Source organism: Camelus dromedarius, chromosome 7 (assembly GCF_036321535.1).
Source record: "Camelus dromedarius isolate mCamDro1 chromosome 7, mCamDro1.pat, whole genome shotgun sequence".
Classification (NCBI taxonomy): domain Eukaryota; kingdom Metazoa; phylum Chordata; class Mammalia; order Artiodactyla; family Camelidae; genus Camelus; species Camelus dromedarius.
In genome coordinates this window covers 76656052-76683509 of record NC_087442.1, presented here as the reverse complement: position 1 = coordinate 76683509, position 27458 = coordinate 76656052, and the positions used below count along the sequence as shown (strand labels likewise).

At 47.2% G+C, this 27458-nt stretch overlaps 1 protein-coding gene across 6 annotated transcripts in view; it reads left to right on the top strand.

Moving 5' to 3' along the window:
- The window catches only part of ATXN7L1 (ataxin 7 like 1), a 260052-nt gene that overhangs the window by 118553 nt on the left and 114041 nt on the right, over nt 1–27458 (top strand). For 4 of the 6 annotated variants that reach the window (XM_031454699.2, XM_010984824.3, XM_010984828.3 and 1 more), the window contains one exon: nt 2200–2304. The exons of 1 other annotated variant lie outside the window; for it this stretch is intronic. In XM_031454699.2, coding sequence (XP_031310559.2) covers nt 2200–2304 — 105 coding nt within the window. Of the gene's footprint in view, nt 1–2199; nt 2305–25157; nt 26240–27458 lie in introns of those variants that run through there. One more of the 6 variants, XM_010984829.3, reaches the window with a different exon arrangement.

Below are 27458 nucleotides of genomic sequence, written 5' to 3'. Positions count from 1 at the left end.
CCCGGAGCCGCAGATGATGCAGAGATTCAGTGCGCCTGCGCCCTGGCCCGGCTGCATCCCGTTGCGGGCACGCGGGGTCCTCGCACCTGGAACCTGAGGGGTCACCGCAGTGGGAGCCTGTCTCACCCGGCCAGTTTCAGCCTTCTCTCGGGCAAGGGGAGCCGGGGTCTCCGCTCCTGGCCATGGGACAGATGTGTCGGTTCCGTTTCCTCTAAGCAGCGGGGCAGCGCAGAGTGGAGAGCGCTGTGGAAGCATGGGTTGGGTTATAAACAAGCCGTCCCTGCTTCAGGAGGAACTTGGCTTCCCCTGTGGCCTCGCCCTGCAGCTGGGGGAACCATCGTACGTTTGGTCGTTTTCGTTAAAGACACAGGTTTAAATCTTAAAAATAAGGGCGTTGGGGGCTGGAGAGAGGAAGTTTCAGGAGGTCTGTGCCGCAAAGCACTTTAATGCAGACAGTGTCTTTTATTTCTTCCATCCACCCTGTCAGGGGTGGTGAATGAACATCCTGCTCTCAGTGGCTCTGGGGCCAGTTAACTAAGAGAGAGGCACAGTGCCTTCCAGGGCTCTGCCTCCACCTGGCAGTGCCCAAGGAGGTGTGACCACTGGTTTCCTCGAAACTGATCTTTTTTTACTCCTGAAAGCTTTGTTGAGATGTAATTCACATATCATAACTCACACATTTAAAGTGTACAGTTCAGTGGTTTGTAGTATATTCACAGTACTGGGCAACCATCACCACTGTCAATTCTAGAACATTTCATCACCCAAAAAGGAAACCAGTACCCTTTATCAGTCACCCCCCCTAGTTCCCTCCAGGCCCCCCAGCCCAAGGCAGCACTAACCCACTTGCTGTCCCTATGGCTTTGCCTCTTCTGGACATTTCACATAAATGAATCATATAACGTGTGACCTTTTGTGACTGGTTCCTTTCACTTAGCATAATGTTTTCAAGGTTCATCCATGGTGTAGCAGGTGTGAGTACTGCATTCCTTTTTATGGCCAAATAATATCCCATCGTATGGATATATCACATTTCGTGGATGCATTCAGCAGTTGATGGGTGTCTAGGTTGCTTCCGCCCTTGGGCTATTATGAATAATGCTCCTGTGAACATGCATGGACAGTTTTTTTGTGTGGACATAGGCATTCCTGTCTCTGAGGCCACATAACTGATCTTCTATTAGTGTATATCTGATCCTGTCACTTCAATGCTTAAAAACCTTCAGTAGCTCCCCACTGTTCTTAAAGTCAGGCTCAAAATCTATACCTCGGTCCACAAGGCTTACATCTCATGGACTCACCACTTATTCTTCTGTTCCAGCCAAGAGGTTCCTCCAATGCACAGTCTCATTCGTTGGCGGGCCTGGAACTTTCTTCTCCCTCCTCCGGCCTTTTCTTTCTCTAACTTTCCCTCAGGGAAGCCTCTCCAATGCCTCAGAGGAGGTTAGGGCCACCTGCCACACACTCTCAGGGGACACTGTACCTCTCCTCCTTGGTACGTACCACAGTTATAACCACACAATGACTTGTGTGATTCCTGGTTAATGCTTCTCTCTCCTGCCCCAGCAGAGCAGGGCTCTCGTTCTGATTCACCAGTTATCCCCGGCATCCAGCATGGTCCCCAGCACAGTTAGGCCCTCGGTAAATATTTGCCAGATAAAGAATGGGTGATGACAGCAGCCAACAAGCCACTCATCTGGATGCTTCCTTTTCCCCTGGTATCTCCTGCAGGCGATGGGGAACCCAGGCAGCTACTGAGGCCAGGATGACTCCTCTCTCCCCAGGCCTTCTCACCCCCTCACTCACTTGAGAGGCCTCTGCTTACATTGCAGTGGGTTTGGGGGAGCTCCCTCCATCCTAAAATAATTAGAACCTTGTTGGGTCCCAGCTAACACTGGGGCCCACTTTCAGGACAGGGTGACTCCCCACAGTGTGACTCCAGGCACCCCTACCCCACTGACCAAACCAACAGTGGTAGCTGTCCATTTGCAAGGGAAATGAGGAGGGATTGTCTGAGGCGGTCCCTTTCCTGGGAGTGGGGAGCCGCATTACGACAAACCGCATTCCCTTTCATAAGGATTATTGCCTTTCTGCATGTCTTGTTTGAAAAATTGTCCTGAGGATATTCCAAGAAGAAACCATACACCTTCAGAGACTTAGTGGCTTTTTCAAAACAACCTGTTTTCCTTTCCCCCACAGATATGCATTTATTTGGCCACTACCCAGCACACGACGACTTCTACCTCGTGGTGTGCAGTGCCTGTAACCAGGTCGTCAAGCCGCAGGTCTTCCAGTCCCACTGCGGTAAGTGGACTCCTGCCCCGGCCGCCGGCCGAAAGCAGGGAGAAGCCCTCCCCTGTGCTCCCACTCGGGGTCCGCCCCAGGTCTGCCTTGGCCCTAGGCCGTGGGCGAATTCCCCCTGGGGCTCTGCCTCTGCTCCCAGGCTGACTACCTTAGGAGCTGCTGTCTTTCTGCTGAAATGCTCAGTCCTGTCCAGACACCAGAGAGAACCTCCCACTGTTTAGGTCGATGGGTGGTGGCCTCCACAGGTGACAGAGGGGAGGGGCAGTGGTGGCTGGAGGAACCATTCCTGCAGCCTTGCTGCCTGACATCTGGTTCCCTGGAGAGGGAGGGCTGGCTGGAGTCTCCCCAGGTTGACTCACAGGAGGGGCAGCACCAGGGCGGGTGCTGCCCCTGGGAAATGCGAGTGGTAAAGTCACAGGGTCAGCTTCTCCTCTTCCAAGAATCATCCCTGTTTTAAATAACCTAGGCGTGTTTGGGAACTTGCTTTCCCTCTGTATCTTAACATCTTCAGTGTGAGAATTTCCCTTCTGCTGTTCCGCAGCAGATGCTGGCCTCCTTCAGTGCAGGCCGTGGACATACAACAGATAATGTCCACGGGTCGCTCCCCTAGGAACAAATAAACAGTTACTGACCTGAGACAGGAAGTGACTTAACCTCTCTGGATGGAAGTTTCCTTCTCTTCAAACGGGGTGTTGGACCAGCCATTTTCCAAAGCTGTAATGTGCTCTGAGTTCCAGAACAGTATTTTCCGATCTTTTGACTTAAGCTCTCCTCCCTTTGGATGAACAAAAAATCCAAAAGCCCCCCTTTACTGGTGAATTTCAAAGCACATTACATATTGTGCCTAAAAAAAAGTCAAAGCAATTATAATATCGAATACGCTTTTGCAAATTACACGTTTCCCCTTTCTCACATGCAGAATTTCTCATTTTCCCCCGGCGCTTCAGTTATCACTGTTCTGTAATAAATAGGTATAAAATAAAAGGAGATGAGCTTATTTAAGCTCTCCAGTGAATGTACTTGGGACTATAGAATAGTTTATTTATATTCATCCTAATATCACTAATGAATATGTATATATGTACATGACATTTACATAGCTACATATGTGTGTATAATCTGTGTCTGTGTATATGCTGTAGGTGTGTTTTGTGTTTATAATACATAGAAAGAGAATCCAGGCTTCAGGGGTACTTTCTGAGACTTTCTGACCAGCATAGGCACAGAGGTTCCTAGAAAGTGCTGGACAGAGAGCTCTGTTGAGAGATTGAGTCTCCAGCCCCTCCCAGCAGCCAGCTCTGTGGCTGGGGCGACTTGCTCAGTGTCTCGGGGCTTTGGTTTCCTCGTCTCTTCCATGAGCAGTGGCTTTCGTGGGCGCTTCTAGCTCTACCATTTTCGTTTCTGGCAGAGCAAGCACGAAAGGAGCAAGTTGTGTGCTGGGCACACACTGACCTCCTTGCTCAGCACTCTATAGCCAGTGACCCTCCTTTCTGCTGGGAAGAGAGAAAAGGTCACAGCTCTCCTGGGGAGACTGTCAGAGGCCCCGTGGTGGTGCTGCCAGCTGAGGTGACAGGTGGGGGAAATGAGAGCAGAGCAATGGTGAGAAGGTCCTGCACTGCTGGCGGGTCAGTGAGCCACTGAGGAACCTCGGCGGCCCAGCTTCTGTCTCATCATGGTGCAGAGAATGATTGTCATTCATTCATTCAGGGGATACACTTCTGTTCTGGGCACTGGGGTACAGCAGTGAATGAGACAGATGAAAGTCCTATGAACCATCAATTCCTATGCTGGGAACTTAATTCACTGGCTGGATCGTTGATGGAAGGAACCTAAAAGGGCCCTGGGACCCCACTGTGCCCTGCAGAGTCCTGCCCAAGGCAAGACCCCATCTCTCCAGCAGAAGAGGCCTCTAGGGCTTGGCTTCGCTGAGGCAGGCACCTCCTTCTGTCCTAGGCCTTTTGGTACAAGAGCAAGTTGGGCTCAGGGGCACAGCTGAGGGTTTTGTGGCCATCTGCTCAGAGCAGAGACAGGAAATTAGTTTGGGGGTTTGGGGTACTGATCTCATCACCCAAAGCCCAGTCTCCATTGAGCATCTTGCTGAAACGGCTGACAAGCAGTGATGGGGACACACGCAGCTCAGCAGATGGAAGCACCTGCGCCTCCCTTGTCTTTCAGGTGTGTGTCCCAGGATTCTCAGCGCGTATTTATCAAGGGCAGGAGAGTGCGAGGCGGCGCTTAGAACCAGAGCAATGCTGTGGGGGCAGCGAGGATTTCTTAGTTGCCCTAAGAATCCCTCCTATAGTTTTCTGGTATTTGTCTTTTTGCTGTTTTACCTCCTGTGACTAGCCTTGCTGTCAGCAGCAGGTTAATGGGAATGGCATTGTGCTGAGCACCAGGCGTTGTGCTCTGTGCTGTGTACTTTCCTTATCTTTGAACACATAATTCTCTCAACACCCCCAAGAAGTAGGTACTTATATGACCCCCATTTTGAACTTGAAGGGCTAAGGCTTAGGAGTGCCTTGCTCTCGAAGCTAGACAGATGTAGAGCCTGATTTTGAACGCAGGCAGCATCACTCCAGAGTGAGGGGAGTACGTGCTTAGCCTGCCTGCTTGCTCAGCCATTGTCCCTCACTGCCTCCCTGTGTGGGTCACATGCCCTCCTTGTCCCAAACTCCAAGGCCTGACCCACTCACATGCCAGGTAGCATATCACAGTACGAGGCTGCAAACTCTGCAAACTTGTTAGCAGCAGAGCTTTCTTTCCAATGGAACCTCGTCTGTCAAACCTCAGTATAAATATATGTGCATAGCAGAGCCGCAGGGATTGCAATTGGGGTGGAGGCTTGTGCTCCACCTCCCTGACCTACTCCTGGCCTCCCAACCCACCAGGGCTCCACTGGGCAGCATTTGGAGTTTATTGTGGACAGAACCTGGGCTTTGAAGGCACACAAAGCAATTCACATGACTCCCCCATTAACTGTGTGACCTGGGGCAGGTAGCCTCCTCCCTCTCCACCTTGTCTGTAAAATGGGTAATCTACCTGCCACAGGGGGTTGTTGGTGCAGAATGAGTGGTGAGAGGCAACTTCCTGCAGGTACACCCAGAACGCAGGGTCATTCCCTCCCCCTTCTGCCCATGGTGTCTTTCCCAATTGCCACCAGCTGGACGTGATTCATCCTTCATATCTGTAGACCTCTGTTCTCCTAGGCCACTTCCCATCTTCTGCCGGCACTTCAGTTATCTGTGGACTGTCTCAGCACATCCAACAGCTTCTCGGACCCTCTCAGGACCAGGGATGTACCTCTTCAGCCCTGTATTCCAAGCACCGAGAAATACGTTCACCATCACTGGCCTGGCCCTGGGAAGCAGAGCTGGGGTGCGGTGGGAGGGATGCAGCCCAGGGCCCAACACACCAAGGGCCAGATCCCAGCTTAGCCTCGCCCAGCTCTAAGACCCTGGGCTTGCCACCTTTTTAAATGATGGGGAACAGCACTGTGTATTCTCTTGGAAACTTGTTCCTTCTCAGCACTTGTGACTTGGCTCCTGATTTTAGGGATTGTAGTGTATACAGAGAGATGGATGCATGCAGCATTCAAGATTTCAGTGGTCTGGTTAAGTTAAACAAAAAAAGTATGTGTGTGTCTGTGTGTGTGTAATGTGTATACTTAGGCAGTTGGTTCTGGGGACTTTGGAGATTGACAGTAATGTGAAGAAGTGAAAGCCATTGTGGAAAAATCATGAATTTTGGAGTCAAACAGACCCTGGTTACTAGCTGTGAGACCTTGGGTTAATTGCATGACCTTTCTGAGCCTCATTTTCCTCTAAAGTGAAGGCAATAGTTCCTGCCTTCCAGACTTACCATGGGAGCAGAGATAAAGTAGAGTTTCCTGGCACATAGTAAGGAAATAAAGGGTAGCTATTCTTGTCAATACACTGTGGCTATTTTTTATTAAGTTGGATGTTTCTTATGAAAAATGGGAAAACCAATTCAGTCAAGTGCTTCCTGTCTTCGTTTCTGGCCCTGTCTCGGGGGATGCGCACGTGGAGGTCAGCCGACGGACTCTGGCCTGTGATTCATCTTTGGCTTCCCACACTCTTGGAGGCAAGAGTTGTCAGGCTGAAGATGATTACATCTCCAGGAGTCCTGAGGCTGTGGCTTTATGAATACGGTTTACATTCACGTTAGGCCCCCACATCAGTTCCTTTGGAAAAACCACGAAGCTCCCAGCATCTCTCTGGGGTCCCTGCCGAGGTCCACCAGGCCTGGGTTACCTCCCCGTACAGGGGTCACGTGAGGCCCCACTCCCAGGACTGGCTGCATTCCTGTTGTTCCTGACTTTGTGCCCTTTGGTGGTGTCCCGGATGTAAAAAGCAGGCGTGCGGGCTGCTCAGGGCAGAGGGACCCTCCGCTTGGCACGTGGGTGGGGGATCTCTGCAGGCCACCTTCTGTGCCACCCCACCTGTGTGGGCCCCTTGGGCCTGTTTCCTCAGTCTGTGCAAGGGCCCCTTAGATGCTTTTTAAATCCCTACCCTGAAGACCTAGGATTTTGAGGGATTGGTTTGTTTCTGAAGTCCCTTAGGTGAGTTGATGAGGTTATATAAGCATAGTGGTAGAAAAGGGGGGAAAACTGCCTCCTTTTGGAAGTCCTGATCCCACTCTCCACGCATCCCTAGCCCTCAGAGCTGTCCAGCCTGAGTTGTGGCTTGATGCACTGATCAGATGTAAGAGTCTTGTGGTTGAGACTAGCCTCTCTGGGGTCAGTTTGCTTAGAATCAAGTTCAAGCTCTACTGTTTATTATCTGTGTGACCTTGGGCAGGTTACTTTGCCTCTCTGTGCTTCAATCTCATTCTTAAAATAGGATAGTAGTTTATCTCCTAAGATTGTTGTGATGATTAAAAGAACTCTCTCTTGGAAAAAAGTATTTAGCACAGTGGTAGAACAAATCTTGGTTAAAAAAAAAAAGTTAAGCCATCATTAAGTAAGTGATAAGCTACAGAGATTTATAATGAAATCTTGTCCAAAGGATTTTCACTTGTGATTACCGTGGAGTGTGAGAGTGACATTTGTGACTCGTTCTCTTGTGTCTGCTGTGATAGGTCCCAGCCTCAGCCCAGAGAGAGTGTTACTGCCATTTCTTCCCAGAAGAATCCTCTGTGTGTGGTGCGTGCATGTGTGTATGTGGCGGGTCTCATCTGTGTGCATGAGCCTACATATAATCCCCAAACTGGGAGGTGCAAGGTACCTGCAAGGGAAAAATATTTTTATCGCTTTTAGTAGTTGCATATTTTTAATCAATTTGAAATATTGTAACCAAAGGGAAAAATAATAGGTAGGTCCAAGCCATGGTTTTGTAATTGAGTTGAACATTGATGAAGTTGTGTGATCTGCCTAAATGAAAGGAGATGATTTTTTTCTGGCCTCATCTCCTAATATATTTACATAATGAACTACCGTAAAGAACGGTTTCTCAACGGCAGTGCTATTCACATGGGGGGGGGCTGGATGATTCTGTGCTGGGGGCATCCTGTGCACTGTAAGACGTTGAACGTCTTCCCTGGCTTTTACCCCCTAGATGCCAGTAGCAGCCCCTGCCCCCAGTCATGCCAGTGAAAACTGTCTCCAGGAATTGCCAGTGTCCCCTAGGAGACAGAATCGCCCCCAGTTGAAAACCACTGACATAAAATGTGACATCCCTGTTTGTCACATCATATTCTGCGCTTTTCCATATTTAAGTTTTTCTCCACGTTAAAATGAGCGTGTTTGCACGGGCACATTAAGCCGAGAGGTAACTTCTGTAAAGGAATCACATGGCAGCATGTAGAAAGTTTACTATCTCAGCTTCCACAGAGCTGGTGGTCAGGAGAATTTTCCCATCACAGTCATGCTCAAAGCGTAAAACAAGATGTGTTTCAGAAGTCCATAAAGTTGCAGTCCTTCCTACCTCAAAATCAAAAAAGGGGGAAAATGGCAAAAGAAATAACGCATCGCTATACATAGATCCTTCAGAATTTTTCAGCCACATTTGGTGCTGAAAAGCAGAGACCTATACAGCTCCACACCCCATCCATCAAACAGAGACAATTCTTGGATGTCACTGCTACTTAAAAAATATATATGTTAGAACCAAAGAACCTAGATGTCATTCAGTAGACAAGAGAGGATTTGTCTTTTTTCCCTGTTTCTCAGAGAGGACACTTTATTCCCTCTTCTGATTATATTTTTGAGTGCCCTTCAAGTAGCTGTTTTGCATGTTGATGGTGATGCAGTAGAGTTTAATGAACTGTGAGCTGAAGCAGAGGGGCTGAGCTGCAAAATAAATGAGTGACAGTCACTGGCTCCTGGAAGCTGGCGCCTCCATCCCTCCCGTGCACATCCAGATGCCGATGCTGGGTGGGTACCAAGAGCAGCGTCGCCCAGCAGGGCCGCACATGGAAGCCTCGTTAATGACATTCCAGGGTTTCCTGCAATTGTACTTTTTATTTTGTCTATCTCCGGGTGACCTGTAGTTGAGGAGGAAACAAACCATTTGTGCTGCTGAGCCCTAGAGAAAGTCAGTCCCTCCCAACATCAGTGCCCCTGGGCTTCCCTGGGATCATCACCAGCTAATTATCCTGCCAGGACTTCGTTTCTGATGGTGTAGATTGTCACAGAGCAGGGCTAGAGTTTTGGGTCAATTAAGTTGGATTTGTGTGTTGAGATTAAATTTCTGTTGTTATTGTGAATTGTCTTTTATGAGACTAGATTATTTATACCAGAGGAGTATAAAATAATTAAAGGAAATTGGGCTCATCAAACATATTCTTTGTCGAGTCTGACAGTATTAACTAATCAGGGTTGGCAAGAGCATGTGAATCTGTGCAAACTTGATTTTGTTAGTGGGATTCTTTTTTAACCTTAATTTGATGACTGTATCCCCGATCCAGAGTGAACTCCTGGCTTGATATATCTTTCAGCCTCAGAAATAATGTCTGTTATTGTTTCTTCTTACTTCATCTTTCCACCACCCCTGTGAAGTGCAGCCATATGATAGGTCCTAAGGAAATCCCTATAATTGATCCTAAGATCCCTAAGGAAAATAATGATGGACTGACTAACAGATGGGTGTCTTAAATCAAGCATTACAACTGACAGAATCTACAATGAAGTAGGACTACCTTTTGCTCCACTTCAAATTTTATATTTTGAAATTGCTGCTGCTCAAATTAGAATTAAAGCTGTGTCTCAAACATAGCCAGTTGACTTGGCCCCAAACCCTGGTTGTTGTTTTTTTTCCTGCCTTTTCTTTTTACTCTGCTAATAATGGAAGACAAAAATACTAAGAACAACAAGAACAATAACGGGAATGTACTTACTACAGTTTCATATGCTAAGCTTTTTGTTATGTAATCCTATGGCCACCCTAAGGTGCTATGGTCATATTATCCCCATCTCACACCCAAGAATGGGAGACTCAGAGAATTTAAGAAATTTCCTCAAGGTCAGGCTTTCATAAGTGGAAGAACCAGCATTCCAACCTATGTCTGAGTCTAGATCATTTTAATTGCTGTACTGGTTAAATGTGTTGGATTGCAAACTCTCTGCAACACCATAACTAAACCTCGATACAGAAAGGCTGTTTTTGTCCCCTGTGGGATGCTGGAGACTGAATGACGGGTGCTTCGGGGCAGCTGAGCCCCCTGTCTCTTTCTCACCTTTCTGACCTACTCCACTGATGTTATCTGCTTGGTGGCACAGCTGAAGAACTTGGGCACAATTTTGAGGGAAGTCAGCAGGGAGGAATGTGTTGAGAGCCTTGGCCACAGCACTTGGATAGCCCTTTAAGTATCAAAAAGTAAAAAGAAGCAAGCTTGTAGAAGAGGTGAAGTGGGTACCATCATCAGTTCTGCTACAGTTTTTTATTTATCTCCAACAAATGAGCAGATCCAAGAGACCTCCGACAAACAGCAGGTAATTTCCTCTAAATTCAATGAAGTTCCCTATTTTTTTTTTTTTGCATGTTTCTGTAAATCAGGTGGAAATGTTGCAAATAAACAGCAAATGTAATGGTTCAGCTCAAATTTAGAGATAGATTAATAGGGTCTTCGTAGCTTTAGGATAATTGAATTCATCTTTTATTGGGGAAAAAAAAAACACCTACTTATACTCCCATCCAAACCTGTTTGTTGAAGGCTGAATCTCTTGGAGTACCTTCTTCAGGGTCACATGGCTTTGATTCAATTGCTTATTTGAGAAGTATTTGTTGAGCACCTACTATATGCCAGGCGTTGTTCTAGTGCTGCAGATACAGTGGTGAAAAAGACAGGTAAGAGTGTGGCTTTCCTGAAGCCCGTGTGCTGGTAGGTTAAATAACGTAAACAAAAATTCAATCGAGCTTTATGAAGAGCACACAGGCAAAGGTGTGTGTGAGGGCTGCAGAGAGACGAGTGGGGCCAGAACTAAGAGTCCTGTAAGGGCAGAGTCCAGAGTTTAGATTTCATTGTCGGTGTGGAGGGCCCTGCATGAGGGAAAGACATGGTCTGGTTTGTGTTTTTAGAAGATCACTCTTGTGTCTTGGAGCCCAGGAGACCTCGAAGGGACTGATGCATCGCTGTGTAGATGGACAGTAGAGGATAAATTTGAGATCGATTTTGGAAACGTAGCTAACAGAATTTACAGATGGATTGAATTAGAAAAGAGAGAGGTCAACCTTTAGGGTTCGTTAAACGGGGAACGGCCAGTGACGTGGTAGGAGGAGCAACAGAGGATGATGACATGGAAGCCAAGAGAACAAAGTGTTTTGTAGAAGCCAGTCAGATGCCAAGTGGTTGAATGAGAGGAGAAAAGAGCAGAGGTTACTAGATTTGCCACCGAAGGCTGTTGTTGACCTTGACAATAGCCATTTTTAATGTCCTGGGATTTTTAACCAAGTGCAGTTGACTTCATTTTTACATCATGGATAGACCTCTTTTTAGGCTAGCAACACCCTAAGTGTCCACATTTCTGCTGAGCTCAGCTACCACCCAACTAAATTGGCAGCTGGTCCCTGTACCCCTTGTATCCCCACATCCTCCCCAGATCCTATGGCACCGATCACTGTGTAGCAGAGTCACCTGTGAGCACTGGGCACTGAGCTCCCGAGGGCTGATACTGTGTCTTAGGCATCCCTGAGTCTCAGCATGGAGCACATTTCCTGACTTGGTGCACAGACAGGTAGAGGGAAGGACTCTCCAATCCCAATTTAAGTGCTCTTGGCACCCGCCTCTTCACCAGCATTAGCGTATATGACAGCCGTTGCAAATGCTTGTTTACTTCTCTATTCCTGTTGTGCACACGTGTGTGCACGCACACACACACCCCACAGGCTTGGAGTTTCAAGGAGCCCTGCCATTGTGCTCACCATTGTGTTCTCTGCATCAAGACACAGTGAGTGCTGGATCTACAGTAGGTGCTCAGTACATGTTTTAAAAAATGAATCTTGGAAGAAAGGAGGGAGGAAGCAAGCATGGAAGGGAAATTGGCTTGCCAATTGTGAATAAGCCAAATCCCCACGTAAGCGAGGAGGCTCGTGTAAAGGATGTCGCTCCTTGAAAGAGAATGACTGTCTCTGTTCAGATGCAGCTGGAGAGGCTGATGTGGGGGACTGTCCTTCCTCTCTGAGCACGGGGCAGGCTGCTGCTTTGATCCCTGACCACAGCTGAGCTCTGGAAGCCTGTCACTGTTCCATGACCCCTGGCTTCTGACTCATCACTGGCTCGTCCTCGCTATCCGGGCTGCTCCATTGCATTCCTTGGAGCTGTATCACCAAGGAAAATGAGGGGAACAGTCAATGCTTTATTTAAATCTGAGCAAAGAATGTTGCCAGCACTGATGCAAAAGGTCATTTTGGAATTCTCCCCATCCTGAGCCGCAAGCCGAGCAGCATTTCCCGAACAGCATTTCCCAAGCAGCAGTCCTTCCCCGGAGCAGTGAATCAGAGTACTCGAGGGCTGGAGTTCGGGTGAACACACATGCCTGGGAAAGGCTTTGAGCCAGATGCACCCCCAGAGGTTCTCAGCAGCCGTCAGCCTATCAAAGCACTCACAAGTCTCGGAGTCAAAAACAAAAATGCATCTCTTTTGCTTTCAAGTCCCATCGCTCTTCATTTATCTGAATTTAACCACATGCACTGGGCGATGAAGATAATAATAATAATGCACTTTTTTTTCGTTAATAGTGTGGTCCCAGATGCAAGCCAACCCCTTCATCTGGCACCGAGCAGAGAAACAAAGGTCTGTTCCAATCCTGGAGGAAAAACTGGTCTTGGAGAGAGCCCACTCTCCCCAAAGTGTGTCTACTGTACACTATGAGAAGGGTTTTCAAGGGTGGTTTTGATTATCCATCATCTTCACCTCTCTCCCTGATGGTACCAACCGTTCCATTCAACCTGCAACTCCACCATCACAGTTCTCTTTTAGGAAGAGGTATTCTGGGATATTTGCTTGGGGAGCTGGTTCTGAGTGCTTAGCTGGGTTCGCTGAGAATTCCTTCCCAAGGTGTCACATACAAGGAACCATGTGTAGGCTCCCCTCACGGATGCTGGGGGTCTCTAAAGAAGCTTCCAAGCCCTATTGTTTCTAAAGTCAAAGTACTTCTTCCCATATCATATGTTTAATTACTATGGCAGATTTTCTTTTTTCCTGGAAAAGGTGCTATTAAGTTGGTGTGGCATCTTACAATTGATGACATCCTGGAATTGAGGACATAACGTAGTAAAGAGTTTGCCGGGGACCCTTCCTCTGTTCTTTTATAAGGCCGAGCACTTCTGGAAAATGAGTGCGGATTGGGGAACGCTGTGTAGGAGGCACATGGGAAATAAATAAATCTGCGGGAAAATGTAAATTGAGGGGAATAAATGATGAAAGAGTAAGTAAACCATTTCACTGTGATGAATCCTACTTCCCATAGAATGAATACTTATGTTTTTCCAGAGACTGCAAGTGTAGTCTTTGTTTTACAAAACTGGAACTACAGATTTCTGTGTCAGGTTTGGTTTCTGACTAACCCTGTTCTTTGTTTGTTTATTAGCATCATAGATGCTTTGCTTTTCTCTCCCAGGAATTATTTCTTCAAATTCCTGAGGCTTCTCCAGAGGTATATTTTTCTGAGATGAGCTTGGCTTCCCTCGTGCTATGCGTGGCTGTGGTTTTCTGCTCATCTCTCTAAGTGGCTGCCCCCACCCCATACATACGCCTCTGCCTCTCAGACTTGCCTGCCTCCACCAGGAGCCCCGCTGCGTCCCGCCCCAGTAGTCAGGTCTCGTTGACTCCAGCCCAGGCTGACCTCCTAGCCCAGTGACCTGAGATACTGTCAGCTCTGGGGCACCATCCTGCTGGTGGCCCTCTCTCCAGGCACCTAAGGGTCAAGTTACCGGTGCGTTCAAGGAGGGCAGCAGCTCTGAAAAGTCCTGTGCCATTTTCTCAGCTGCCCCTGTCATACTCTTACCACTGTGACACTCACCCTGGGGCTGGGGAGCCTCTGCCCTGACAACAGACCTTTGCCTCAACTACTCTTTGAAGGGAGGCGGTGTTGGTGATGTTTGGGAGGGGCTGGGAGACAGTGAGGAGGCCCGGGGAGGCAGGGGTGCCCTGAGAGCTGCCCCACTCTGTGGCTTCTGTTTGTGAGCCAGGAACCCACTGGGCTGTTTTGCCCACCCTAGGTGCCCATGGCACAAGGAAAAGAACTATGGTCTTCTCTTTTATTTTCTTACTGTTCCATTCCCCCAGCCCCCACTGACCCACACAGCTTGCAGGCCTGTCATCAGTGTGATTTGATCAATGTCGCCCCCATCCTGCATTCTATCCTTTTTAGGTTGTTTGATGTTTTTCTTTTTAGTATTTCTTTCATTATTCCGCCAGCCACTGGAGTTGTGTTGAACTGGCAGCACCATCCAGAGGAAGGACCATTGGTTGGTTTTGAATTGGTTTGAGGGGATTTCTTGGGGGTGCACTCTCTACCCCTGGGACACACGGACCTATATTTTTCTTGTGTGTCTCCTATGCAGCATTCCATGATCATTTTTTAGAAGTGCTTGGCCCTGTGAAAGAGCAGACAGAAAGTCCCATACAAAGTGTCAATTACAGGACTTACTCGATTCCAGGACCCTGTTAATCATAGGATGCCGCGTCACTTGACTAGCCCCTTTTCCCAGGTGCCGAGAGCACTTCCAGGATAGTCTCTGCATCCAACCGGTAGTGACTAGCAACAAGAGACAGGTGCAGGGTGGCAGAGCGGGCATGATCTGGGGAATGAGCCAACTGCAGCTTCTGGTGCTGTGTGACTAGGTCATAATTAACCCACGTACATCCCTTCTTTTCTTCCTGGAGTCAGGTACTTCACCTTCCCTTTGGTTTAGAATTTAGTTCAAAGTACAAAATAATGAAGCTATAATGGCTTGGGGAGTTTCCTGTTTCTGGTGATACCCCTGACAAATGTCATGTAAATTAACCTGGTCCCATAGCAACTAGGCCACACGTAGAAAAAAAATCACAGCGTTGCCAAGTGGTTATTGAGGAGTGTGGTTTTAGTTTCCAAACATAAAGGGTGCTGAGGAAGGCCCTACTATAGTTTTATTTTTGATTTCCAGTGTAATTTGTGATGGCCAGGGAAAGTTATGACTTAGGCTACTTCCTCTGCGATCACACTAGCACGTGACCAGTGTGCTTTTTTAACGTGTCGTGTGTGATTAGAAAATTTGTATCATCTCCCTTTTACGTGCAGAGTTCCATATATTAATTGTTTACTTTGTTATTCAAATCTTGTATATCCTCACCATTTTTGTCTGCTTTGGACTTTAATTTCTGAGAAGGGGTTTCCTATGATGGTTGTAAGTGTGTCAGTCTCTCCTAGAATTCTCACACCTTTTACTTTACAATTTTGAGGCTGTGCTAAGGATACGTATAAGTTTGTGACTCATGTCATTTTAGTGGTGGAGTCTTCATCGCTCTTAATGCTTTACCTTAGACCCTATTTGACCTGATTAACACTGTTGCCCAGTTTTCTTTTGGCTGATAGGTATTTGCCTTATCTCTTTCTAATCTTTTATTTTCTACTTTCCTGTGTCATTTTTTTTAAGCGGTATATAACTGGCTTTTTAAAAAGTCCAATCTGTTAGTATCTTTTAATAGGGTAAGTTTTATCCATTTACATTTATTGTGATTACTTTTCTATTTGAACTTCTCTCTGTCTTTTAATTTGTGTTTCTGTGTACCATGTTTTGTTTGCTTTTGTTCTCCTTTCCTGCCTTCCATTAGATTAGCAAAGTTTTCTTAACCCTCCTCCCATTTTTTCCTCTGCTAGTCTGGTCACAGTACATTTTATTTTACTTATCTATTTATTTAGTGATTACCATTAAGTTTATAACATACGTATTGAATGATAATTTTTTTCTAATAAAGACTATAGTTGTTCAGGGTCTCTATCTTCTCAAACAACACATATTTATTCCATTTTCACGTACTTATTCCACCTAAAGTCAACTGGTAATTACAACAGAAATAGAAATCCTGGCTCGAAACACTGCCATGCATTTTCAGCCTCCCGACTCACAGGAAGATTAGAAGCATCCTGATCGATTTATAAAGTATGAACTTTTTGCTAATTCACTCTGTTTTACACTCTGGGATGTTTTGGGTCATCTCTCTAGTTGAGAGTGATACATTCATTCCCAGCTCATAAAAAGCTCTCTCACAAGTTCCTGGAAATGTTCTGAAGTATAATTGGACAAAAGAGGGCCCAGAATTCTACAGTCCACTGTTAGGACCTGTTCCCATAAATCCTGTTTGTCACATGTAATGATTCCCAGTGTGACAATCCAGGGGCTCCTCCCTATTAACACCTGCTGACTTACCCCTGGATTCCCAAGGGGGTTTCTTGCTAAAATGCAGATTCGGATTCAGCAGGTCTATATTTCTAACATGCTCCCGAGTGAGCTGATGCTTTTGGTCTGTGGACCACACTTTGAGGAGCAAGTGCTTGGAGAATAAAATGTAGCTAGGAGAAGTGGAGCTGCAGCTCCAGGTCAGGGTTCCTTAATTCTTTACAGAACAGCAGAACCTGGAAGAAGCATTTTCCTTGACGTGGTGGAGTTCAGGGTCATTTTAATTATGAAGGTCTCCTTAAGGCCCAGCAGAGCCCTCCCCACCCGTCTTCTGGCCCCGAGCCGGAAGTAAGTGCTCATTCAGCCCCCTGTGAAGTCCCCGTCACCTCCCTCCCTCTGGAGGTCAGCACAGCACATGCTTAGAGTCCCAGGCTCATCACTGTGTCATTTGGATGTGACTCTGAGTCAGTGCCCTGAGGAAGAGCCTGCCTGGGGCCAGGGACAGGCTTCTTGGTAATTTATGTTTAAGACAAGCTTTTAATAGAGATACACTTTTAAATAGTAACCAAGAAAAAGATTCTGTCCTCTTAACGAGTATCCATTTAGAGGACTCAGCTGTTGAAGCTCAAGGGTAGCATTAGGCTTAAGTTTAATCTCCTGTATACGGTAATTTACAGCACTGAGTAAAGCATTGTACGTACAACTATTTCAGTCATTTGCTGTGATAAATAGCTGTGGCTCTTGGCGGAACAGAAACGCCATCTCTGCTTTCCATTTATGAATATTGAATGGTCTCAGGCAGGCTTTTGCTGTAAGTTTTTAAAGGGGAAATCCTCACCGATCACACCTCCTCAGTGGCCCAAAATGTAATTTCCGTGCTACGTGCACCAGTCAGATCTGCTGCACACGTGTGTTCCCGGTGAATACTGCTCAGACCACTCCCGAAACTTCCAGGTCCTAGTCCTGCTGAAGGCTGCCATTTTGCGCACAGTGCCTCGGGCTGTTAGGGAGAAGATTTAGCTGGTGGCAAGAAGCCACCTACAGGGATCAGGCAAATATCTTAGAGGTGATAATCTGATGCAGGAAAATTAGAAGGGGTGTGATCCTGTCAGATTCCTGACGGTGAGAAGATGGTGTCAGCTAGGGAAATTGAAACCAGTGAGGGCAAAAGGGGGAAAAAAATGCCCAAGCTATAAATCTTTAGGGACCCCCTCTTTAGGAACTCAGAGACACACATGCCTTCCTCCAGACTTCCCTTTGTTCAGATACTTTATTTCCTGCCAGCTGGAAGGAGGCAAAATGGATATTCAAATATGATGCTCAGGTCAAGTGACCAGATGGTCCCAGAAATCCAAGTCCAAGTCGACTGGTCACCGTAGACTCAGGCTTCTGGAAGTCCCCCCAGTTTATTTCTCACAGATGAGCTTTCTGCACCCAAGAAACTCAGAGTTTAGACTGGCCTTCTTTGGTTGGTCTCACGTTTATGAGTGCCCACTGTGTGCCAAGTATTGCATTGGATGGTGAGAGAAGGACTTGAGGGCGAACACGAGTAGAGATGGCAAAGGAGTGAAACAGTGCACTGTTGCCTGCTTTGGGATGCGGTGACGTTGACTGCCGTGACGCCGACTGCCTTCCGCTGTCACGCTCCTAAATGCCACTTCTCAGCAGTATCTCTAGAAGATGATTCCTTTGAAAACAGAGATGAGAGGCTTCTGTTCTCACTACCGCCTTTTGAGGGTGATCATATATCTTTAGAAATATCTACAGCATCTTGCCACTTATGAAGCACTCTCATGTAGCGTGTTCATTTTCAGTAACAGCTCAGTAAGGTAGACTGGTGGGGGCTGGCTTCCCAAATTTGGAAGCTCAAAGAAGTTCAGCAACTTTCCTAACATCATGCACCTGATAGGGGCAGAGTTGGGACTAGTACTCAGGACTCCCAACTCTCACCCCAAGGCATTTTCCATGAACAGAGACCCCAGTGGGGGAAAAAATGCACAGCAGCAACAAAAGCAGTGTGTCCACTATTGGAGGCAAGTTTTGCTTTATGAAATTCCCAACCTTTGTAGTTTCGAATTCCAGACTCCTTGCAACAAACAAATACATCCTTTACTCTCTCATATCTCTTTCACCTGGGATCCGAGCTCTCTCTAATAACTACTTGAAAAACAATCTTACAGTTTTGACTCTGAAGGAACATTATCCAGTCTGCTTATAGGTTATGAGCTACCCTTTGATTTCTTGGCCAGAAGATTCCATCAGAACAAAAGTCACGGTCACTTCAACAGATGCAGAATGCAGTTGGTTGTGTTCCATGGGAGACTAAATCCACTCAGCATTCTGATTAGTTATAACGGGTGACAAGAGAATTGTGCAGACCACAACCTCCACATACGTGTTTCATACATGTAAACCTACTAATGAGGATGGGTTTTGGCAGAAAGCTAAGCATTGATGTTCCTGCCACGTGAGCTTGGAGTTGCTTGTTAGTGTTCTGGGAGCTGGTGTGCAGACACAGATACAATACAACTTGATCTTGATAACATCTCTCACTCCCAGGCCTTTGATAAGTTTATTAAACAGGAAGATGAGAGGAAGCAATCTGGAGAGAGAATTGTGTATAAGTGGCTCAAGAGACCTGGCAGTTTAGGACTCCTTGGCCACCTCACTGTGACCTCCCACCTCTCCTTGCCCATCTGTGGAATGGGCATGGCAGCTGTGCTCCAGTTTATTATTCAAAATGATGAACTTGAGAACGCCTGGGCATGTGACTTGTCCTATAAATATGCCTCACTGCCACATGGAAAATAGGAGGTTTTAGCTGAAATGTATAATGAGGTGAGCAGGGAACATCAGTCACCAGCAGCAGGAGCATTGCCAGAGGCGGGAGGTCTGAGGCGAGGGGACCAGGTGTTTGTCTAAGGAAGGAGAACAGAGAGACTACCTATGAAGCATCTGGGGCGGCATGGCGGAATGTTCAAAACAAACACACACAAGACAGACGTTCAGACGTCTGGCCTGAATTCCATTCAGGGGAATGGAGATGAGCCTCTGTCTTTTCACACTGCAGGCTTTGTGCTCCAGTTCTGGCACCCACTGAATTCCAGAGGCTGGGACAGAGAAAGGCTGGGACAGATAAAGGCCGGGCCTGACCAGTGCCCACATGGGGTCCGCTGCCGTGTTTGAAAGAGGGTTGTGGTGGAGAGGCAGCAGCCAGGTTAGAACAAGCCAGATCCTGCAGCCAAGCTGTCTGGGCGTGACTGTGGCTCTGCTACTGACCAGCAAGGTGACCTTCAGCCAATTCCTCAACCTCTCTGGGCCTCAGTTTCCCCATCTAAAAAAGGAGGATAATAAATAGTGGTACCTATTTCATAGATCGTCAGGAGGGTAAAATGAGTAGATATAAGTACAATGCTTAGAAAAGGCACCTGGCATCTGGGTTCATAAGCAGAAAATGAGGTGCCTCTCCAGCCTTGCGAATTCCAGCACATGGCAGAGAGGAAACACAAACTGGAGGGGTTGAGGAAAGTTCACCACCAGAGGACTGAATGTATCAACCGTGACTTATATGGACATTCCCAGAGAGGAAGCATCGGCTGGAAAGAAGGGAGAAGGGTCACAGCCAGAATGATGCCCGGCCTTGACTGGACCACTGGCTGTAAGCAGAGGGGTTGTGGAGGGCTCACATTTTGCTCAGGTCTTGAAACCATCTTGAAACTCCAGTGTGCCTCTTCCTTGTTCCCAGGGAAGTTGGAAGCTTGGGGTGGGGGGGTTGGGAGGGTAGGGAGGCTTTCTGTATCTGCAAAAGCAGATTCCAGTGGCCAGTATCCTAGGAATTTTTATCTTCTTGTCTTACCCAAGTCAGTCTTTCCCAGAGTCATTTGCTGATACTGTCTCTGCTCTGGAATCCTGCAAAATCATTCCTCTGTTATCTGTCTGCCTCAACATGGGAAAAATCCCTGTCATCTGGAACTCTTCTCCAGTGCCTGCCATCCTGCCTCACAGCAGTGTGTGGGCAGGTCTGCTCTCTGCTGCACACATCTGCGGAATGACTGGATTTCAGGCTTGCAGAGCCAGTGTCTTTAAATCCACTGGTGAAAGGAGACAGCAATCATCTGCCGGTTGGTGTTTGCCAAAAGGTGGCCTTATAACGGGATGAAGTGATGGCTGCTGGCATGAAACCTGCTTCCCCCTGGGCGTACACCCAGCCTGAACAGTTCCTTTAAAACCAGAAGCAATTTGTCATCTTTTGATTCTCTTCCAGCACCGTCCCTGTCACAGGTAGATAAATGAGGCGGCACATGGGTGTCCAAATGCAGGATCATCTAATCCCAGCGGTTTCTCGCGGAGAGCCGTCACTCCGCAGGGATGGAGAGCACAGTGGCGGGGGGGCGGTCCCTGGCTTCGGGATTGTAACCATAAGCAAATTTTTTCCTCGCGTGTGCCATTTATATGCATGAAATGCTTTCTCAGAATCTCCCAGCCTCCAGTGTGCCATCGATAGGTGCGTTTCTCATTTCAGAATCCTGAAATAAATCATGCATTTGTGAGCTCAACATCTCATGTCCGTAGTTCCACAGAATGCCACTCATCAAATCAGTGTCTCAGCAGAAGCCAACAAGTACCCCGAATTGAAAATAGATAGGGGTTGGATTTGATGTCCTAAGAGCCTTGACTACAGAAGGCCAGTGGGAAACATGGATGTGTTTCAGTCCATCTCGAGTCGCCTGCTCTGTATGTGGCTTGAAAGATACTGGCTTGATTTTCCACACAGCCTGCGTGGACTTTAGATTTTTTTTGTTGCATAAAACTGAAGTCACCAGGTTATTCCCAAGCATACAATAGGCAGAAGATGTCTCCTGATGCCTCTTGGCTGCCTCATGGGTGAGCCGTGATGCCCTTGTAAATGAAGGCTAGGCCTGTGTGATGCATGAACTTGGCTGGCCAGGGCAGGCCTTGTACTTGTGCCAAAGGGCTGAGTATGTCGCTGGTCCGGCCAGACAGCTGTGATTTCTCCTGTGGCCACTGGTCACACCCTTCATCCCCGCAGCTGCCGGATTAACTGGGCATCTGTGGTCACAAGGGCCCAGGCTTGGCTGACTTAACTCAAGTTCATCCCCAACCACAGGAAAGTCATCTGTCCCAATAGAGTGTTTCAGCAAGTCCTTGAGCATCACTGAGGCAGCCTGAGAAAGGAGAAGATGTGGAGCATCTTCTCAAAGCTGAGTCTGCTGAGCATGGAGCAGATTCTCACACAGGCCACGATGCTGGGGACCAGAAAGAGTTTAGGGCCAGCTCCTGATTCTCTGTGGTATGGAAGGAGAAATCTAGCATGAACTTGAACATTTAAAAATAAATCCCCTGGTTGAGCTTTCACCAGTGGTTCATACTAGCCGTCTTCTAGGGGAGGTGTTATTTCCTCTTGTATTTCTCTAATTAATCAGTAGTTTTAATGAGCAGCAAAATGACCCAGTGGGGCTTAGTCTACAGCACATGATAATTTGCATGGTGTTAAAAGATGGGTCTGGGTTCCTGTTCCTGCCTCTTCCAGCTTCTGTTCTTCATCTACAGACTGTGTTGGCTGCATCTGCTTTATAAGGTTGGGGAGGATCAAGTGCGTTAAGGAGTGGAGCTATTCCGAGTCCAGCCATAGGAAGAACATGGTACATCTTAGCTGTTATGCCTTCCTTATACTTACAGAAAAAGAGGGGAGGAAGTGTGGCTTCATGGAAGATGATGAAACAGCAGGATAGCTTGTTCGTTAAAGGACTGGCACAAAACTCAGTGCATCTTTAAGGTGATTTTTCATTTCATTCATGGTGAAATCACATAATCTTTTTTTTTAAGCTAAAAAGGCTGAGCCAGCTGTACACGATATATTAAACCCACACACTTACTTACTTTAGAAAAGTTACTATTTTGAGAGTATGATCAATCCTGAGGGGGAAAAAAATTTTTGTGTGTGTGCCTCCTGCCCATTGAAAAGACTCTATTCATGTAAAGAGTGGTTTCCATTTCTTGGATCAGTGTCTTCGAATTCTGCTCTCTTCTCAAGCTTTGTCATAAAGCAAGGGACGGGAAGACTGTGAAATCCTTGAGGAAGCAGTTCCTTCTAATTCCTCTTGGTTGCCCCCGAGTGTCTGGCAATTAGTAGGCACTCAGTCAATGTTGAAGGAAGGCAGGAAGGCAGGCAGGCAGGCAGGCAGGCAGGCAGGCAGGCAGGCAGGCAGGCAGGCAAGGCAGGCTTTAGATGTTTAATCCTTTAAGTCAGTGATATTCAGCCTTTAGCCATGCCATCAGAATTGTTCATTGTGGGAAGTGGGGGTGGGGGCTGTTAAAACACAGGCTGGACCTCACCCCCAGAGTTTCTGATTCAGTGGGTCTGGGGTGGGGCCCGAGAATTTACATTTCCACCAAGCCTGCGGGTGCTGCTGATGCAGTTGGCCCCAGGGCTATACTTTGAGAACCACTGCTTTGAGGGCCACTCCACTGCTTAGGTCCTCTGCCTTTTTTTTTTTTTAACCGTTTCCAAGCCTTCCAAGAGATTGACACCTGTAACTGTCTGACCTTGGCCCACAGAACTGAGAGAGATTTTATAAAATTTACTAGGATTTGATCAGATGGAAGAGTTGCCTGGATTTTTTTTTTAATCAAAAACTACATATTGCCCCTCGTGCGATTATGAGAGAAGTGAGAATCAGATCCCCTCCTGCTTCTTGACTGTGGCAGGGCTGGAGTAGCGGCGCACACCTTGCAGCGTTTAAGCCAGACTGCATCTCCGTCCAGTTCTGGAGTCCACATTTAGCGTCAGATACACTTAACTGCAAAGCTGAAAGGAGACCGTGACCTTTTGCAGAAGCTGCAGATGAGCAAAAAGGGTACAGGAGAGGAGCCTATGATACATAAGGAACATGTTACTTTGCAGAGTCTTTTCCTGCTGGCTGTCGGCCTGAGTGAAGTCATTAAGCCCCACCGGGTTCAGAAACAGAAGAGAGTTTCGTGGCCTGAGGAAGACTGCTCTCTGCCAAAAGTCGTTCTCCTAATTCCGGTGTCACTTTGGGTGGCAGACAGGGAGCTAGAATTCCAAACCCAGGCCCCGGGAAACTCCTCCCCTCCACCACCCGCTTGTCAGCAAAGAGCCCTCGAGACTGCGAGGACACACACCAGGCGCCAGGGACGAACCAGTAGAGGATACCAGAGGGACCCCAGGCTCCCTGAACAGAGAGATCAAAATGGAACCTGAGAAGAGAATTGAAGGGAGGGAGGGAGGGGACCAGAGCCTTCCTCTGAGGTAGCGACAGTATATGAGTAACCTATTGCTCCATAACAAATGACCCCAACAATTAGCAGCTTAAAACTATAAATATTTATTGTCAAGACATGGGGGTGGCTTAGCTGGGTGGTTGTGGCTCAGGGTCTTTCACAATGTGGCAGTCAAACTGTCACCCAGAATTGCTGTTGCCTTAAGGCTCGGCTGGTGTTGGAGACCCACTTCCAAGATGGCCTGTCACCTGGCTGTGGGCAGGCGGCCTCGGTTCCTCACTTTCTCTCCATAACGCTACTCACAGCATAGCGGTTCACCTCCCTCAGAGCCAACCACCTGAGGAAGAGAGGGGGAAGCAAGATGCTTTTTATGACCTAGTCTCAGAAGTGACACACTGGCTATCACTTCTGCTCAAATCTGTTGGTTACGCATGACCAAGTCTGGCCCACACTCAAGGGGCAGGGGATGAGGCTCCACCTCTTGAAGGAGCACCACCACCGAGGGAGCCTCTCGCACCCTCCTCTTGCTGTGCTCAGAAAAGCACAAGGATAACTGATACAGGGCCTTTGGTGAAAAGACAGTGAGAACTTTGGAAAAGACCCCCGAGGGGGCAGTGGGGTTTTGCCTGATTGGGCAGAGGTGGTGGAGCAGAGGAGAGGCATTGGAAACTCTGTGGGCTTTGAGCCCACCATCCTGTACGGGTCATGCAGACCCCTACTCTCTTGCTTAAAAGGGACTGAAGCTACTTATGAGTCCCAAGGCTCAGCTTTGGGCCCAGAGAAGAGAAAGAAGGGGTTGGCTGCTTAGAGCCAGTTCTGCACTGGAGAGAAAGCAATAAACAGCACCATGTATCTTCTAGGTTACCTGGCCCACCAGGTCCCCAGTAGGGAGAGAACAGGGACTTAAACCTGAAGTGTGGTCCTGGAATAAAGAGGAGCTTCTGAGCTGTGCCTCTCAGGAGGGTATTTGGGGGCTGGGGGGTGGAATGTTAGGGGCTGGGGGGAAGCATCACTCCTTTTTGGTAACGGGATCCCACTCAGGATGATGGCTCAGCACCGCCAGGCACAACTGCGGTCTGCCCTCTGTGCCTGTGGCTCCTGGGTCCCCCACAGACATCCTCCCACAGGGGAGATGTTCACCTGCCACCCCACCTGCTCCATGAATGGATTCTGCTTAGCAGTCTGCTCTGGAGGATGCAGGACCATTGGTGGTCATATCGCACTGTCTGTTCTTATCTCCCCCATCATCCCCAGGGAATAAGCTAATCAAACTTGCTGATGATTTTACACTGAGAAGGAGATAGCTAATAACTTGGATGACAAGTATTAGAATACAATGTGATGTGGATAAATTGGGTCCATGTATTAAGGGCTATAAAATGAGATTCCATCAAGGCATGAATAATGGTGCCTGTGGAAAGGATTAATCAAATACCCTATTAAAAGGTATAGGAATTCTGGTCAGATAGCCTCTGTTTAATTATACTCCTGCCCCTACCCACACCCCGACTCCATGCCCCCTGAAACTGCTTTCTACTATGAGATATATAGAAAAGAGTTTAGAGGAAATAATTGGAAAATTGGGACATACATTTTGGTAGAACAAGATCATGAAGACAGATTTAAGCAACCAGTGTTTAATTTAGAGGGGGAAAAAAAGGCAATTGGCATGAGTAATCGTTTACAAATGTAATTTCCAAAGGAGCCCTGTTGATACCATTCAGCAAATGCCAACAAAGCATTTACTTTCCAAAGGGAGAAAGCAAGACAAGAGAAATGAAGGCATCTTCAGGAATGGACCGGAGAACAGCCAAGCCATAGAGCAGAAGCAGGTGTGAGCACAGACAATACAGAAGATAAGAGTCAACTTCTGAAAGATCTCGGAGGACTGACATTGTCTGGAGAAGGCTTCCTGAAAGAGGAGACTCCCGCAGAGCCCCAAAGTGTGGACAAGCTTCCATGTACCGCAAATTCGTGAGCACACTCTGGTGACAGGGTTTAGGGAGAAAATGGGCTGGAGCAGAGCAGGGGGCACCTGTGGGATTCTTGCCTCCATTTCCACCACCACCACCACCACCCTGATCCAGACAATCATCACCTCTCACCTGGATAACTACAAAAGCCCTCCAGATGTTTTACCTGCTTCCACTCTTGCTCCCCTAGAATTCATTCTGCACATGGAAGTTAGACTCAGAGTTAATCATATCATTCACTTGACTTGTGGCTTCCCATTGCTCTTAAGCTAAAAGTAAATATCATTAGCATGGCTACAAAGTCTTGCGTGGTCTCAACCACATCCTGTGCTGGGCTCCCTTTCCTTCTCTATATGCCAGTCAAAGTGGCCTTTAAAATTTCAGCACATTGGGTCTTCCTGCCACAGGGCCCTTGCACATGCTTTTCTGGCTCTGTATATGATTTTCTTTCATCTCCTCTTCCTGAAGCTCTGATTCATCCTTCAGAATGCATCTTAATGACTACTTTCTCTTGAAAGACTTCCTGATTTTCATAACTAGGTTTGCCCTCCCTCATACCTTAAAAACAAATGTTTGTTGGGTAGATATATAATTAATATCTGTCTCCCCTACTAGGCCACAATCTCCATGAGGGCAGGGACCCAGACTTTGCATCCCCCAGAACCTAGCACAATTTAAATGAATAGGTATTGGCTGCATCATGACATTTCATTAGGAATAATCAGACTAGTTGAGAAATTCTACTTGACCAGTATGTAGGAGTGTGCCACGGTGAATTTGTACTGGCATAAAACCCTGAATTCATGTCCAGACTCTGCCACCTGCTGGCTATGCTGTTATGAATAAATCCCATGTCTTCTCAGAGCCTGTTTCCTCCTCTGTAAAATGGAGGTACCAATAGGCACCTCACATGGTTGTAGCAAGAAGTTAATGAAATAATATAAAAGCATTTTCAAATGTAAAACCAGGCATAAATATACCTTGTCATTTTTCCTACTGGCTGGCTCAATTGGGTCATTAAACATCTGTAAGATGGATGGATGGATGGATGGATGGATGGATGGATGGATGGATGAACAGATTATCGGTTATGGAACCAGTACAAGAGCCAGGAGGGGAACCTGGCATAAGGATAGCACAATGGAAACCAAAAGAGGTTAGAATTTTACGAAGTAGGAGGAGTCTTGCTGACCGCCCAGAATATCACAAAGAAGAGGACAGGTGAGAAGAATGAGGAGGGGAAAAAGTCATTTAATTCGAGTCGAAGGAAGTTACTGGTGACCTCAGAGCAAGTCCTCCTCAGCCTTTTCTTGTTGTCTTTGCTTTCACTGACATGCCTTAATTGTAACTTAATCCCTTTACTGATTTTTATCTTTTTGGGGGTGGAAATCAAATTGATTTGCACGTACAGCAGAATTGGCGAGATTACTCCAGCTGCTGCCAGCAGGTGCTGACAAGTGAAGAAGTGAACGTCAGAGGATAAGAAAATACACTAAACATTTATTTTAATAAGGCCTAGAAAACCTGAGTTATTTAATATTTGCCATGGATAATTAGGTTTCGCTTTCAAGGGTTGTTTCACGTTTAACTCTCTGCGTTCCGGTAAGAATAGGGCTGTATCTGTAGTCAGGGACCTGGGGGATGAGATCCATCTAAGACAACTGCTCATTCATTTTTGTCTCTTTGATCACCCCCCACTTCCAACCACAACCATCCATGCTGGCTAAGTCTCTCACACACACGTGTGCGCGCACACATGCACACCAGCCGAGCTCCTAGTCCTGTTGATTGGTTACTCCTGCATCATGGTGGCCGAGCTCACCTTCCTGCTGGGCCCTGATCCAGCCAGTCTGTCTGTCCAGAAACACAAGGACAAAACCTCCTGCTTCAGACAGAATAGTGTAATGGTTCACAGCTCAGCTCTGCCTCGTTGAGCGTCCACCTTCTCCTAGCTTCAGTATCATGTGTAGAAAATGGGTGTAATCATGCTTCCTCAGTGGGGTACTGTGAAGATTAAATGCCATGATGCCTGTCACGTGCTTAGACCGAGCCTGACCCAGCCTAAGTAGTGACTTCATAGAAG